This window comes from Notechis scutatus, chromosome 5 (genome assembly GCF_049901735.1).
Source record: "Notechis scutatus isolate UNSWTSFEM ecotype Mainland chromosome 5, rNotScu1.2, whole genome shotgun sequence".
Lineage (NCBI taxonomy): Eukaryota > Metazoa > Chordata > Lepidosauria > Squamata > Elapidae > Notechis > Notechis scutatus.
Genome location: NC_142013.1, coordinates 37,064,902 through 37,082,675, shown reverse-complemented (window position 1 = coordinate 37,082,675; position 17,774 = coordinate 37,064,902). Strand labels below are relative to the sequence as shown.

Here is a 17,774-nt window from a genome sequence, read left to right as displayed (position 1 = left end):
CTTATATTTGGAATTACCCTCCATACCCTATCATGAAGCCATGAGCCTTTCTAACATCTACATCATAAATGACCAAATTCATAAGTTATCCATTAATACAATGAAAAACTAGTATGTTAGCATGTTGACACTGCGCTTTAGACAATCTACCATGCTTGCTAACAAATTTAGTCTATACTTACATGAAATTGAATCAGGATCAAAGAAAGGAGAGGGATAACTATATGAGTTCTGGCTTTGATTAAAGATGATTTGCTTACAAAACTTCATTTTCCTTCACCCAATCTTGGGCTATGGATAAGGATAATTATATTGAATTAATACTTCCAAAACAAACCCCTGCTTAAACATAATACTTTCCATACATATTGGATTGTGCATTTTATTATTCTATAGTCCACGCTAGATGATATTAATGGAATTTTAAAAAGCCTAACGGAATGAGCGCATGAAAGAAACTTCTCTTAGACAGTTCATGGAAAATTAAATTAGCAGTAATGTGGAAAATGAGATAACAATCCTTAACAATTACATGAACATTTGAGATTAAAATCCTTACCATTAGTAAAACGCCACATTCTGTTAACTTTTGCATTGTTTGTGTTTTACATATTCATATTTTCCATAATTTCTTGGGGTTAGTTAACATTTGCAGAACTTTTCCATCTTCATTCCATTGTATAAAATTGCAACAGAGAAGTAACAATTCCCTTTTTGGAGAAATTAATGCACATTTTATATGTATAGACAGGAATGAATGCATATTTTATCAAAACGTTTGTGGAACAGCAAAGTGCAAAAATACACCTGGGAAGTATGTATGTGAATGTGAAACTGGTTTCTTCTACAATTCAACTACAAAGAAATGTGAAGGTATATATATTTATTTTAAGTAGATTCCTAAACAAAATACTAATTGGTCTTTTGTAGAGAATTTACTATAATTTTCTATAGAGATAATTGTTATTTTGATTTCGTGTAAGTTTCATGTTATAAAATATATGTTATAGAAATATGCCATGTCTAGGTTCTTATAAAACACACACATTATTGATATCTAAAATGCAAAAGTTAAAATCACACGTACATCAAACATACAGACAGCAGACTATCAATGTTAGGAAATGATGAAATTCTGAGCCAAAAAAATTCATTAAATTTATTTTTCCAAGAGTATTCTTTATTCCTAATTCTTTATGGTACCAGGAATCTCCAGCCTGAGAAAGGCCAAAAGAGAACCTTGTATAAGGGGCATTCCGCCTTCAGAAAAAGCCTTAAAAGCTGGCTGTGCCTACTGGCATGGGGTCCTGAAGAAGCTGCTGCTGGTTGGAGGTGGTTGGTACACTAAGAGAAAAGGCACCCCGCACCTCTCTTCCAAACCTTTGTTTTAGCTTGTTTTATTTTTGTATTTTTAATTTTAATTCATTTTTATATTTATAAGCGCTGCACAATTGTTTTGTCTTGATGTAAGCTACTCAGATTTGTCTGAGCTACGAGATTGGCAACACATAAATTTGATAGAAAAATAAGATATTTTTTTTTAAGTTTTAATGCTGCATTTCACATTGTCATGTGCCTCTAAATTCTTGATTGTGTTTGGTCAATACAATAAAGAACTCAATTTGCTTCATCAAGACAATATTTTGCCCTGGTCAGCTCACATTTTCTTTCTGGAAAATTGCTTTTCAAGGCTTCTCAAATATTCAGAATTTGAATATGTACACATCTATGAATTGAACTGCTTTTTGGTATATAAAGAGAATGAATATATGCAGTATATCACATTCCAAACACTATATATAAGATGTTGATTTAATATTTAATATGCAATAATAGCATAAAAACTCTGATTTGTATATTATTGAACAATAAATATTTATTATCATTATTTACATTTGTCCATACCCAGCAATTTCCTTAGAAAGAATACCTCAGTTCAGTGACTTTTACTCATTTAGTTAGCTTTTTCCACAGTATTTGTTTACTAATAAATTTTCTAGTTGCTTATTTATTGAGTGAACTTTGAAAAAAAAGCTTCAGTTATTGTAATTTAGAAACAGCAGTCTTTTCTAAAGCAGTCTATCAGTAAAGGATCTTTTGGATACAATGAAAATAAGTCTTTGAAACATTACAATTTAATTTTAAAAATCATGAAAATGTAGTACAAGAGGCCTTACCAAGATAAATGGACAGTAATGGCATCCTATCAAACATTCAGTAAGTCTTTGTTGTTGTTGTTATTTTTGGCCTAAAACTGAAAACCTGATATTTATGGCATCAAGTTGATGGCATTTGGTTTAACTGGTAACTGATTATTTTAAATGCAATAGAAGAGTACCTGCATCCATTTTTTATAAGTCATAAATTCTTAGGTGCCACCTAAATATGCATTTGTGCTATCTTTCAATTCTTCAATTTCATATTATTTATGCATGATTCTCAGAGGTTCTGCCAGTTGAATCATTTTGTCCATTTCCCTACAGATATTGATGAATGTGCTGAAAACACTTGTTCCCAAATCTGTGTCAATTCTCCAGGAAGCTTCACGTGCTATTGTGATGGCAAGAAAGGTTTCAAGCTTTCCAAGGATATGATGACTTGTGAGGTGAAATATAATTATTTTTATTTTTCTTCATGCAAGGAGACAGCTAAATATCTTTTACCATCCATTTCTGCACTTTATCTTATTTATTGATCTATTCATAACTTTCTCTCTCCCTGTATTCAAAGCAACTTATTTTTATTACTTAGATTTATATTCTTCTTTTCCTCTAAAATTTCAAAACAGCATCCTCTAATTATATCTTATAAAGTCACATTGATTGAGCTGGATGACTTTATTTTATAAATAGATGATTAAAGATGCTCAGATAAAAGGTTAAGATTTCTGTGACTAACATTCTAAAATATAGTTTAGATATTGTATTGTCATTAACCATAATAAAATACTGACTAGTTATAAAGTCAGGATTTATTTTTTATTTTATTTATTTATTTTTGTCAATTGCTTACAAGATAATAGGTATAAGTAAAAACATAGTTATGAATACATGGATACATATAAGAAAAATAAAAAAATAAAGGAAACAATAGGACCTGAGTCCAACATATAGTCAAAATTAGGCAACCATTATTCATTCTATAAACAATTGGATGGCTTAAAAAAACAATGCAAATAAAGGGTGCTTGATTTGGATTCAGGCCAGGGTACTAGGAAGTAGGATCAATGAAATTTTTAGTTTCTCTGCAACAAGTATGAATAGGAGATATTATAATGATTGTTATTATAATTGACAATATATGGTTAAATGTCTCTTGCCCTGTTTTTCCCTCTAACCTTGCAATTTATTTTTGAAAACAATGAAAAATTTAACTATATGAATGGTTACATACTAATAATAGGCCTCAACAATGGCAGATAGATTTGGAGAAGAAGAGTTTGGAAGAATCATTACCTAATGTTTCTTTTGCCTGTTATTTCTAGACTATACCAGATTGTCTCCCTTTGAATCTTGAAAAAAATTACGAATTACTTTATCTGGCAGAACAATTCATTGGAATCCCTGTTTTGTATTTAAGGTTTAGATTGCCAGAAGTTACAAGGTGAGTAGATATGAGTAAGCATGTAGATAAATGAAGTTCTTTTGCTTAGGCTATTGTGATGAGCATGTAACTAGCTCTAGGAAGTTTTATCATTGCCGGTTAATTGTATTTTATTATGTAACATTGTCTCTGGTAGATAAAGAAAACAATAAAAAGAGCAAAAACCAAAAATAAAATAGATAAAATAAAACAAATAAAATATAGCTGGCAGCAGCTTCCTTCTTTCCCACCTCACTTCATTTTTTTTTCAAAAATCAGTAATGCTGTTTAAATATTTTGACACTGTTTTGGACATTGTCATTATTATTGACTTCTTTTTGAATTAGTTTATTTTTAATACTATCTTTTATTTCAAAAATCATATTCTGTGTCATTGCTTACCTTGCTATGTTTTGTGTGTGTGTGTGTAATTCCTGCTTTAATTTGGATAGATTTCTGCAGTGTGTGTGTATGTATACACACACACACACACACACACACACTCATCAACTTTTCCATTGCTACATATTTTCCAATTTTAGTTTCCCAATCATATATTTACAGCAAATTTCTTTTTTCCATTGTTGTGTCAAATTGATTCTTCCTGCTGATAGCATACCTCATTTATATACCTCTGGACACATATCTAATAAAAATATGTGATTTTAATTCAATTTTTTAAAAAAAATTCTGGATGCTTTGGTGCATTTCCTTTTGATACTTTTGAGTCTTTTTACATAAACATTGCATGCAATAAAACGTTCCTTCTTTCTTGTGGAATTTCCAATATTTATTGTTGTATCATTTGTTTTGAAAATAATCAATGGAATTTTACAAGCAGTCCTTGACTTACAACAGTTTATTTAGTGATCATTCAAAGTTACAGCATCACTGAAAAAAATGACATGATAATTTTTCACACAACCGTTCCTCACACTCATGGTCATGTGATCAAAATTCAGATGCTTGGCAACCAACTCAAATTTATGACAGCTGTAGTGTCTTGGAGTCATGATCATTTTTTGCAACCTTCTGACAAACAATGTCAATGGGGAATCCATATTACTAATTTAACAAGAGCATTGATTCACTTAACTGTGGCAAGAAAGGTCATAAAATGGGACAAAACTCACTTAGCAACAGAAATTTTGGGCTCAAGGACTACCTATATATCTTTTGTAAAAGTATTTTACAAATTTTCGATCACATTGTAGCATCATGTATTTTACTGATTTTTCTTTAGTTCATTATTCCATTGTTATTACAGCTTTAAAATTTTAGATCCATTTTATCATACAGTTTTTAATTTCTGCTGTGTACATTTCATACTTGAATAACAATTTTTAAATACACACTAATAAATTATTTTTGATTGTGTGTATTTCATATTTTATCTTTCTCAGGTCCCTCCTTCTTATTTGAGATCACTTTTTATTTTTCAAGTTATTTGCAAATGCATTAATCATGAAAAATTCTCATGTTCATTAAGCAATTCTTGTTTTATCTTGAGCCACGTATCATATTGGCATAGGTATAACTACATTCTTATGTATATATCCAGTCTTCTTGCTGCATACATTTTAGGCTTGCCCTTTTCTCAATTCAGATTTTCTGCAGAATTTGACTTCCGGACTTATGATAAAGAGGGTGTGATACTGTATGCTGAAACCATAAACAGTACAGCCTGGTTTCTACTTGCACTGCGTGAAGGAAAGATTGAAATTCAGTTCAAAAATGAGCTTGGGACAAAAGTAACAAGTGGTGGTAAAGCTATTAATGATGGCTTGTGGCACATGGTAAGTCTTTTTCAGCAAATGAGAACCTGAAAACAGTCTCGCTATTGTGAACTGAAAAGCCATATAAATAATCTAAACATATAGAGAAAAACAGCTTTATGAAATAAGCCTTTTTTTAAAGTAATACACTTGTAGTATAATCTGTAACTCTGTTTAAATGAAATAATTGTATGTGTTTTATTATACTTTAAATCAGGGCTCCCCAACCACCGGTCCACGGACCGGTCCCAGTCCACGGAACAAGTCCTACCGGGCGCTGGTTTGCTGGGCGCCGCCATCTTTTTGATGAAAAAGTGCTTCCGGTGAGCTTTTCGGGTAGAAAGCTCACCGGAAGCACTTTCATCAAAAAGATGACGGCGCCAGTGCTTCTGGTGAGCTTTTCGGGTAGAAAGCCATTTCTACCGGAAAAGCTCACGGCAGCTGCGCCGCCATCTTTTTGATGAAAAAGTGCTTCCGGTGAGGTCACCTGAAGCACTTTTTCATCAAAAGATGGCGATGCCCAGCTGATGCGTGCCGGCGCGGCGCCCAACTGATGCCGGTGCCGGGCCGCAGCATAAAAAGGTTGGGGATCACTGCTTTAAATCATAAGTCAGGATTTCCATCAAGATTTTAAATTTAAAAATAATTCAGACATTCATTGCTTATTCTTAGAATTACTTTAGCATTTAAAGTAACTTACTGTATATACTCGAGTATAAGCCTAGTTTTTCAGCCCATTTTTGTGCTGAAAAAATCCCCTCGCTTATACTCGAGTCAGATTCCCTCTGAAAAAAAAAATGGTGTGGAGTCGCGGCCTCCGGCGGCAGCGACTCCCAACAGCCCAGCCAGGAAGGAAAGGCAAAAGCGCTTTGCCTTTCCCTTCCCGAGCGGCGGGACTGGAGCCACGCCGGCGGTAGTGACTCCTGACTCAGGGGGCCTCCGAGGGAGGAAGAGAGTGACTCCTGCCTCCCGCTGTCATCATCATCTTCTTCTTTTGGGTTAGTGAATCAATTAAACCTTTCATGATAGTGAGATCGTTTCCCAAATTAATTATTTTTATTTTTGAAATTTACCAGTAGCTGCTGCATTTCTCACCCTCGGCTTATACTCGAGTCAATAAGTTTTCCCAGTTTTTTGTGTAAAATTAGGTGCCTCGGCTTATATTCGGGTCGACTTATACTCGAGTATATACGGTAAATTAAAGTAATTTAAAGGCTGGATGGAGAGCAACGGGTTGAAACTAAACCCTTGCAAGACAGAGTGCTCTGGGTTTGGGGTTCATTGACACGGGCAATTGCCACCTTTGGCCTTGGATGGGGTGGCACTACCCCAAACAACCCTGTGCATAATCTAGGGGTTTTACTGGACTCACGACTCCTGCTCAAAGAGCAGGTGGCGATCATGACCAGGAAGGCCTTTGCACGACTGCAGGTTGTGCACCAGTTACACCCTTTCTTGGACCAACGGTCCCTACTCACATGCCCTAGTCATTTCCTGTCTTGATTATTGCAACACGCTGTACATGGAGCTGCCCTTGAAGAACAGCCGGAAACTCCAGTTGGTGCAAAATGCAGCGGTCCGCATAGTTTTGTGCAGACCCCAGTGTGCACATGTTTTACCTCCTGCGGGAGTTGTATTGGTAGCCAATATTGGTGCAATTCAAGGTACTGGTTGTCACCTTTAAAGCCCTTCATGGCTTGGGACCAGGTTATCTGAGGGAACGTCTCTTACCGGTCACATCTACCCTACCCATTAGAGCGGGGAGGGCAGGGAATGCTGCGGGTCCCATCACTGAGGGAGATAAATCTGGTGGGACCCAGAAGGGCCTTCCCTGTGGTGGCTCTGTCTCTCTGGAACATCATTCCCCCAGAGATTAAAATGGCCCCCTTTCTAATACTCATAATTTTAAATCCCGGAGACTACTAATATGAATTTTGACTGACAGTGGTTTTCTGGCGTTGGGAGAGAGAGAGAGAGAGAGATCAGGCAGGGGTGGGATTTAGACCTCTGATCTAAAGCTGTCAAAACTCCAAAAACTGGTCAAGTAGCTCTGGGGAGGCCAGTCATAAATTAGAACACTTGCTAAACAACCGGTCATTAAGTGAGGACCGCTTGTATTTGGTTTGCCAGTCACCTGGCCACGCCCACCCAGTCACATGACCAGCAAGCCACGCCCACCCAGTCATGTGACCAGCAAACCACACCCTCAAATTAGGCCACACCCACAGAAATTTGAATCCCACCCCTGGGTGGGGGGCACCAAGGATGAGTTTGTAGCACCAAGGGGGCAGTGAACCGAAAAAGTTTGGGAACCACTGCTGTACATACTTCTCTAAAGTATTTTTCAGAGTCTGAATTAATAACCCATTTACTGAGGACAATAATTAGAAAGTCATTATCTATGCCTAAGTTAACATAAGTGCATGTTGAAAGTTTGGGGATTGATTTTCTTTAAAAAAAATATTTGAATTATACCCATTCAAACACCAGCAGTTCTTTGGTAATAACATAACAGTCCAGTTGGTCACAGGGTATGATGGTTATATAATCAAGATATTCTGCAATACTTTTTTGCTTGGTAAAAGTAGAGAGCCCTCTGTACCAGATGCAGTTCCCAATTTCAGCACTCCCCCCCCCCCCCACCCCCAAATAATGCTTTGCTCCATTTCTTGGCCCAGACAATAAGTCTTTAACAGGATAACACTGTCTGGTGCAGCTCAGGATTATCAACTACCACTGCTCTCCCAAAACAATAAAGGTTCATCAGCCAGCAATAAAAGTTCATCAGCCATTTATCTTAGGGTGGCTAACTATCACTTTCCTCCATCATAATCCTTCCACTTTCCAGAGTTCCACCTAGATTTTACCTCCCTGCTTAGATGACCCTATTCACCCCTTTTTGCCTTCTATGGGAAATTAAACTAATTCAAACGTTCTGGTTATATTTATCAGTATACTAAAACAATGCATGTGTTCTGGATGGATACATGAAAGGATACTAAGGGCCCATAGGATCTCACAAACCTCATTGTGCCGTTGCATGTTATACTAGCTAATTTGTTTTTAGCAAATGTTGCTCCAGTTATGTGAATCCCTTCAACCAAATCAGGACCTTACTGCACACACATCATGGTTGCTGGATTGGAAAAGATTATCAGCATTTATATACTTCCTATACCTTTTTTTATATTTAGATCTCCGTGGAAGAACTAGAGCATAGCATCAGTGTGAAAATAGCGAAAGAAGCAGTGATGAACATCAATAACCCAAGTCCTCTTTTCAAGCTTTCCAATGGCTTTTTGGACACAAAAGTTTACATTGCAGGAGTCCCTCGCAGAAGGGGCAACAGTCTCATTAAATTGGTAATTTTTGTAGCATTTGCTGGGGCATCATAGTGCAGTAAATTTATGTATAGCCATGTTTGGATTTTTTTTTTCTTTTAAAACTGTCATTGTTCTTATAGAGATATTATGTGTATATTGTATCATATCAAGTTTAGGAATTTATTTTTAGAATAAAAATGTAATACTAAACTGCACCTACTATTTTTAGAATCTTGTTAATCTAATGTTCTCACTAAGTGTTGATTATAATTTCTTGAATTCTTGAATAGCATGATTATTTTACCTGAGAATCCAGAAAATCACCACCACAACACTTCTAGAGAATCCAGGACTATGAAAGGTTGAATGTGGTGAAATGCACACATGTACACACATATCTATACACATATATTAAATATACATACCTATTTGAGGATCAATTGCCTCCTAGATTCACATGACACCTATAAAATGATCTGATCCCCAAGCAGGATCAGAGTTCAAACAATGATGAAAAAGAACCCTAGATTTTTTCCCTTCATCATCATATTGTTTCATAACTTTCAACTCACAGGTATTGTCTGTTATTCCATGCATAAATAGGACTGGAGTAATCTGTCCTGAAGGAATAAATTTGAAGAAGTATCCAATTAAGTGCTATAGCTTCTTAAAGTGTTCTTTTTTTTCCTTTTACTAGCACTTGTAGTGAAATTACTGATGCATTTTCATGAGCTAGAATAGCATTTGTCCTGTAGTAATTTGGAAGTAAATTATAGTTGGAAGAAGGACTGTCAGTTTTAAGCATTCTATGAGATAGCTGTAAAAAAGCAATAAGGATGTTTGTTATTAGAAAGAAAAAAGGAAAAAAGATGTCTCTTTATAAAGACACTACTATTCTAGAGAAGAAAACTATATGCTTCTTTCTTCAATGAAGAAAATAAAGGGCAGAGTTGCTAGTAACAGAATGAAATGGCAGAAAAGATTAATAATAGTTTAATCCTGCCTGAAGTAAGAGTATAAATATAAATAAGTTTGAATGTATTGCTTATGAGATTCCATTTTGAAAATGTAGCCACGTTGAAAATTCAAGGCTATCTACTGAGCTATCTGCTTTGCAACATTTTTAACTTAATGATAATTCATTTTCTTTTCTTTTTTCACACAAAAAATGGGCATTTACCACTTCTACAAAAGACTGAAAAAAATTATGTGCACGTAAATTCTAACTTATCATTAGTTGGCTATTTGCCTGACATGTAGAAATCACATCTAGCTTTCAGCAAAAAGAAATGTTTGATCCCAGCTGTCAGTTGTGTTTGCAAGTGTTACACTGAAAGTAATTCTTTATATCCCTTCCCTTGGAATCCAATCATGTATTGTCATATTCCAAATTTTTGTGGGACTCAGTTGTTCCTCAATGAACAAATGGTGTACATGGAAAATATTGAAACATGGCTTTATGGAATCCTAAACCAGGAAAACAAGTGACTCTTCTTAGAATTATATCCCCAAAGGTTAGAATAAAACCTGATCTGCAAAAGAGGTTGTTATATGTAATTTTAGATCATCAGAACTTTAAGCATATACTGACAGCTGTTATCACCTTAGTAAGTCATACTTCAAACTATATTTTAGTGTTGATGTCATAAAAACAACCAAAACTTAGGATTTCATTATATGAAAATAGAAAAACATTTGGTTATGGAAAGCTTTTTAACATTGCTTTGTGTTAGTGTGCCACTGTTTAATAGATTAATGAGTTAGATTAAATCAATGAAAAATCTTTGAAAACAATTAAAAATGTAACCTGCTAGGGCACAGACTATTTATAATATGCATGTATAGTTACTGTAAAAAGTCAGTGCAAAACATCTGAAAAAAATGTTTCACAACTCTGAAAGCACAACACACTTCTTTAGCAAATGTTTTAAATATCCCAGATAGATAGTTGCAAAATGGCTTACAAACTTTTTATCACAAGATTGGCTAGCTAAATTCCCCTGTTATTTCTTTGCCTACCTTGCGTAATTTTATAATGCAAGTAGTTCCTTGTATATCTTCCACTTGTTCAATAACCCAAGTTACAATGGGGGATGAACAAAGAGTTCTTAACTACTTGTACTTGTGGCTATTTTAGCATCTCTGTGAATACATGATTATCATTTGGGTACTCAGCAAACATCTCACAATTATGACATTAGAGCATCCTGAAATCCCATGATCACCATTTGTGACTTTCATTGCCAGCTTCTGATAAGCAAAGTCACTAGGAAAGCAAGCAGAAGATCACAAATAGAAATCATGTGACAGGGAAATCATGTGACAGGGTTTGCCGATTGACAGCAATTGGAACTGCAAGGGCTGCCATTGTAAATCAGTATGATCACATAATGTCACTCCTTATGATCTTTTTGCTTAGCTATGAAGTTCCTAATCCCAATTATCATTTGGTAATGACAACTGCCTGTATCTACAAAGAAAAAAACCTTTGCATGATTTTCTGCAAAGCTAGTTAATTTGTTCTTCCCAAGAAACTATTCATCCACCTTCCGATAAATTCCTTGTCATCTTTTGTAGCTAATGAATACTAATTAAATTTTTGAAAGTTGTGAAAATGATGAACTAATAGAGTATGATTTGAAGAGAAAGAAATAAGTGCTAGCATAGAGATTTAAGTAGATTCCTAGTATGGCATCTCTAATCTGAACTACTGTAAATTTATGTATATTTACACCTGTCTTGTCAATATTTTAAAATGCAAATGGTATCAACAAATCCAATGCAAATTCCAGTCTCAGATAATATTCCTGGAATGATGTAATCAGTTCTATAATATATTTTTTTTACAGATTAACCCCCGTTTGGATGGGTGCATTCGTGGTTGGAACTTGCTAAATCAAGGAACCTCTGGTGTAAAAGACTTAATTCAAGAGAAGCAAAGCAAACATTGTTTAATAAATGTTGGAAAGGGATCTTACTACCCTGGCACTGGCATGGCAAAGTTTCACATTAGCTACAGTAAGCTTGCTTGTTTGACACAATTTCAATGCCATCCTCCAATCATAAACTCTGAATAGTATTGGTGCATGTTTATCTATATGTGTGTCTATATATACATACATACTTATATAATCACAATAATAATATCATAAAACTGTTAAATATACAGTATCGCAAAACATCTCTCCCAAAATAAGCCTGATAAAGAGAGTTGTTTTTGCTTTCTTCTTAAATCTTAATAGGGAAGGTATCATTTTACATTGGGGCAAAGTATTCCATAAGGCTGGACCAATCATGGACCAGACAGTTTTTTCTGGTCCTTGCTCCCTTAGGTTCATTAACTGATTGTTTGACTTATCATGTACCACTGTTGACTCTTAGCAACCAGATAGACAGACCTTCTCTAGGATCCTTAGCTTTGTGATAGATATGTATCTATAACATGCCTTCTCCATTCAAATGTACAAAATGGGCAGATTCTATTTGGAACAGAAAGTCCACAAAATAGCCAGAATCCATCATAAGCTTCATAGGTGACAGCACTTTGAATTTTACCAGGTAACATAGGTCTATAGGAGACCAAAGAAGTGGCTTTAGTTTGTTGAATTGGTTTTCTTTGTCAGTACTTGAACTGCAACATTTTGTTTCTGAATATTCTTCAAAGGCAGATCTAAACAGTAATCCAAACATAAGATGCTGGGTTGTGAGCTATTGTGCCTGAAGTATCTGGGTCCAAGAATGATAACATCTGAAGGTGTTGTTTTTTGGTTTGTTTGTTTTTTTTTGCAAGATTTCGGAAGTAGCTTGTTATTGCCTGTTTCCTACAGGCAAGAGAGAATGACTGGCCCAAGATCACCCAATTCATAGCTATCTGGAGTTAGCTGTTTTACAGCTATCTGGGGTTACAAATCATAGGGTCCCAGTTTCTAGCTTGATACTTTTATTACTAGCTGTTGCAGACTGTTGTAGCTGTATTGAATATGGAGTCTTGCCTACAAGGTAGGTGTTTCGGCCCAAATATCCTTGTAAATCATAGCAGAAAAAGGCATTACAGAGGGTGATGAGCACAGCACAAAAAATTATGGGCTGTCCCCTGACACCACTGGACGAAATTGCCAGGACCCGCTGCCTCAGCAGAGTGAGGAAAATCCTCAGGGATGATTCATACCCTGGTCAGCACTTCTTTACTCTCCTACCATTGGGCAGGAGATATAGAAGCATAGCCAGCTGAACGAATAGGCTGAAAAATAGTTTTTATCCCTACGCTGTCAGACTTCTAAATGCAACAAAATTAGGTTTAATATGATAGATTTGCAGGGCCAGCGCAACGTGCAAATGTTCATACCAGTGTAATATAATATGTTACATGCATATAGGTATATGGGAATGAGTGTTAGTTATTACTTATTTGGGTTTAGGAAATCTATTTCATTTATTGAGTTATTGAGATGTATTTTTGGGGGGATGGGCTGCACCAAGGGAGGCTCATTTCAATTTCATTGTACACATGTTGTGCATTGACAATAAACGTTTTGATTTGAGAGGTATTTCAAAGCTATAGGCCTAAACTGTTGTCATGATCTATCTATCCAGGCTAATGGGTGAAAGCTGCTTATGATAGAGCACTCTTTTCTGCAAATATTGCAAATATATGAGCTGGCAACTATTTCAAGAGTTATATTGAATCTACTTACCAGTTTAAGGCAGAATAGAGTAAATACATAAGGTGTCTCTTTTGGAAAAAAAAATCTTATAACAATGTTACAATACATTTTTTTAAAATATATGTTTCAGGAAAAAGTAAAATAATCTGTTTCAAAGGTTTTTTTGTATGTGGGAAACGTGAGAATAAATGATTATTTTGTAACTGGCTGATAACATTCCTTTCTCTTGCTTTCTGGTAAAACAGATAACAAATCAGGCAACGCAGATGATTGGTTAATAAATGTGACAATGGCTATCCGTCCATCCACAGGCATTGGAGTAATGTTTGCCTTGGTTTCAGGTGAAACAGTTCCTCTTGCTTTGTCTATTGTGGATTCCAACTTAACAAATGTACAGGTACTTTTTGCTCCCACCATATGAATGCCTGATGGAGAAAATTAATCTAGGTATCTAGTACCTCCATGACACAGGGGAAAAATAACTAGGAAACTTTTCAGTCCTTTTGCTGTGACAATTTGATGCCACCAAGGTTCAGTAGAATTTTCCCTAGCTTAAGCCAGATAAGATATTGAGAGGTAATTATGTTTAGATGTGCGTATAATTAGTTTGATTTTGACAAGCATAAATTAATCTTTTTCACCAATCCCAGGGAGATTGAGATAAATTTCTCATTCCCTCCCCTCCCTCCCTAGTCATATCATTCAAAATGTCCATAGGGTAATTTCTTGTTTGAAATAAATCTGTGGATCTCTATAAGAAATCTTCTGATGTATGTCTTTACTGTGCACAGTTTTCATGAAAAGATAATTAAAAGAAGCAGTGACTGCAGGATGGAGGTCAAAAAAGTTAAGATGACAGTTTCAGCAGCACAATTTGAAGTCCTGGCATTTATTTATTTATGTATCATATTTATATGGCCGTCCATCTTGTAAAATGTGACTGCATGCATGCATGCAACAAATTGGACAGGACTTTGATCTTTCTGCCATCTTGATATTTTAATAAAACCCTGAATGCTTCTGATTAAAAAAGTAAGCCATCTGCTGTAAGATGATATATATTTGTGGAAACATGGTTCTTCATGTCAAAAATTATTTTGTTTACATTTAGAAAATAGTTTGAAGAATGTTAGTGCTAACCGTTAAAGCAGCAGATCAGGGCTGCAAAAATTGTAAATTTGTATTTAATTATTTCATATGATTTATTGAAATGCTACTAAGAAAGATAAGTTGATTTATTCAGCTATGAAACTTACATTCATTGAATTATTTTCACTAGTATTTAAATATTCATATTTCTAGTATTTGTTCTTTCACTTAATTGAAATGCATTTTCTGCATTGTTTCGTGATGCTATTGTATTTATTATATAGGCTTTTAAAGCTTCTTTGGATATGGAAAAAAATGAAATACAAACTGAAATTGATTGTCATCTTATTTTTTTTCTGAATCCTAGGAAATCATTGTATCTATTCAGAATGTCATTGTTGCTCACTTAGAGTCAAGAAGTTTATGTACCTCAAAAAGAGTGCAACTCAGACTCAAGATAAGTAGACAGCAGCTTGAACTTACAGCTGATTCATATTCAGTTATCACCTATTCAGAACATCATCTCTCTATCCTTGAACAAGCAATTAATGAATCTGTTGATACCTACCTAGGAGGCATTCCTGGTAAGTCTTGTTCTTAGTAACCTTCAGTAAATGCATATAGGATTACAGTCTTCTAGACATGTGAAGAAGACAGGCTTTAGACAAATCCACTCCAACTTTCACCAACTATGGTGGGATGAGTTTCCATGAAATTCTGAAAAAATACATAAAAATCAGCCTTGAAATTATAAAATTTCAGTTTTTCACCTAGACAATAAAGTTATTTAATTGTGTGCATAGTTCAGCATAGCCCTGAGAAAATCAGTTAAGAAATAGTAGAGTGAGCTGGTTCAACATATAAGGCATGGATTTCACATTTTGTGTGAAATTATTATTTCACATTTTGTGTGAAATTATGCAATTCTTAGTGATTCTTATTAAAAGAAATTATTCCTTATACAAAGTTTAAAAGTTTGTGTCAGTGGAAAGATGAACTAATAATTATAATACATTATCAGAGAGTGGAGCTGCACTAACACATCCACATTTTGGGCTTTCTACAACTCATTTGTAGTGAATTTATCTAAAGAGAACAGCCTATTTGATTTCTTAGGTTGAATTTCTAAACTACCTAAGAAACATATCCATCTGCAGCATGATCTCCTTTTTGGATACTATCTCAGATTTATGAGTAAGAATCAGTAATAACAATTCTATGCTTCTATCAAATCAGTAAGTATATTTTACCAATACAATTAACTATGAGAGTTAATCAGAAATATAGATTCCCTATTTCTAATATCACGATGTGACATCAAGAATGTTTTGATATGTTTTATGTGTTTTTGTTTGTTGTTAAAATCAATAAAACTTTTACTTAAAAAAAAAAGAATGTTTTGATATCAGTTTTATTACTGATAATAATTGTACTAAAATGATTACAAAATTATTTCAGAAATACTGAATTTGACTCACATATCAAATATGATTTTTCTTTAAACATTTTTATCCTGTTAATTTGTTTTTTAATGTGTGAATTACTATTAACTATTCTGTGTTTTATTCAGATGTTCCAGTTGAGGCAACTCCAGTTACAGTTTTTTACAGTGGCTGCATGGAGGTGAAAATTAATGATAGAGAGTTGGATTTGGATGAAGCCATTTCCAAACAGAATGACATTAGATCCCATTCTTGCCCACTACTGTTACAACGGAGACCTGAAGTCATGGATTTACCTTCTGATTTTTAAAATCTACAGGAAAACCCTGGTTGTTCTGCACAAAATGGATTGAACTGTAAATGCTGTTTTATTTCTGATAATCTGTTTTCTGAACATATACATTTCAAAAATATGTCCAACATGAATGGACAGAACCTCTCATCAGGATAGCATTGCTGATGTCATTTCAAGATTTTAGTTTTTTAGTTACTGTATCATATTTTGTACTTTACATGTGTTTTGGAAAAATAAAAGCTGGAAACATCTTGTTGCACTTACTTTATATATTCTAGTTATAAAAATAGGATATTTCAGTTTTTTTAAAAAAAACAGAATAAGATCTTTTGGTCCTTTGAAAAGGATAGGGTGGGTATGGTAGGATAGGATATAAACTCTTGATGAATATCCATTTTCTTAATCTTGCAATAATGTTTCAAAGGTAATAATCAAACTGACAAAGAAAAAAGAGAACAAAGCATTTGTGAGAAAATTCAAACAAATATGGGTCTTAATTTATTATATTAAATGTATCTAATCTCAATCCTATAGACACTTTTAGTTACAGTAGCACTTGTTAAACAACTGCATTTCTGCTTACTGAAAAATATAAGCTACAGTTCAATTTTATAAAAAAAAATTACTACTGATAATTTTATATTATTTATATTATTATTTACAGATAATTTTATATGATTTATTAAAAACAATACAAAGTAGAATAGGATGAATAGGATATATAAGATTGGATTGATTGAAAATCTGTATGGATATTTACAATTTCTTTTTATGAAACGTCCCAGTACTGCAGTTATTGGGAAAAAATGTTTCTGCAAAATAGTTAAGTGTCACGTAAGATTTTGCTGACGAGAATTACAACCTTCTAAATTTATTATCTCACAGCATAGCATATATTTTTCTGGTTGAATAAACATATTTTGTCAAGTGAAAGGTTTATATCTGATTTGAAAAAAAGCACTGCATACAACTTGTGAATCTTAGTGGCTCAGAATTATTTCTACCTTAGAAATATCAGAACATCTAAGATCATGATTTCCATTCCATCTAAGATCATGATTTCAATATGATTTCCATTGGGTGATTGCAAATATTCTTACTGTTCTAGCTGTTTAGATAGTAACTGTTATTTTATCTACTTTCTACAGTCATAGATTCCTCTAAACAGCTGTCTGAACATTTGAAACCAAAGATAATTCACTGTTACAAAGTGGGGTAAAACTATTTTAAAAATCTCTAAATGTTTCCAGCTGTCAATTTCACCTGTGAACAAGTATAAAATATGAATGTTTCACGGAATTATTGCAATCAAGGAATGATTCAGAAGGCTGAGAAAAAAATACGTTCTAGGATTGCCTGCAAATACTGTAGGTTATATATATAAAAATAGAATCCACAGATAACTGCACGTGACCAGCTGATTGCCTAGATTTGCAAAAGGAAATCTTTTTCTTTGACTTCATCACAAGTCATTGTCTAAAACATGTAAAAGAAGCTATTGATAAGCCTGAAATATTTTGGAATAAACTACTTCATACCAATGAATCAAAAACTGAACTCATAAGTTTAATATATGGGGGGGGGGCGGATTTAAACAAAAGGCT

The 17,774-nt window shown here is 34.2% G+C and overlaps 1 protein-coding gene across 1 annotated transcript in view; it reads left to right on the top strand.

Moving 5' to 3' along the window:
- PROS1 (protein S) overlaps positions 1-16,421 on the top strand; it is a 28,945-nt gene extending 12,524 nt beyond the window's left edge. The window contains exons 7-15 of the mRNA XM_026664010.2: positions 748-873; positions 2,484-2,605; positions 3,485-3,603; positions 5,189-5,378; positions 8,552-8,719; positions 11,530-11,698; positions 13,590-13,741; positions 14,801-15,017; positions 16,004-16,421. Coding sequence (XP_026519795.1) covers positions 748-873; positions 2,484-2,605; positions 3,485-3,603; positions 5,189-5,378; positions 8,552-8,719; positions 11,530-11,698; positions 13,590-13,741; positions 14,801-15,017; positions 16,004-16,185 — 1,445 coding nt within the window. The 3' untranslated portion in view covers positions 16,186-16,421. The remainder of the gene's footprint in view (positions 1-747; positions 874-2,483; positions 2,606-3,484; positions 3,604-5,188; positions 5,379-8,551; positions 8,720-11,529; positions 11,699-13,589; positions 13,742-14,800; positions 15,018-16,003) is intronic.
- Positions 16,422-17,774: the final 1,353 nt, after the last annotated feature.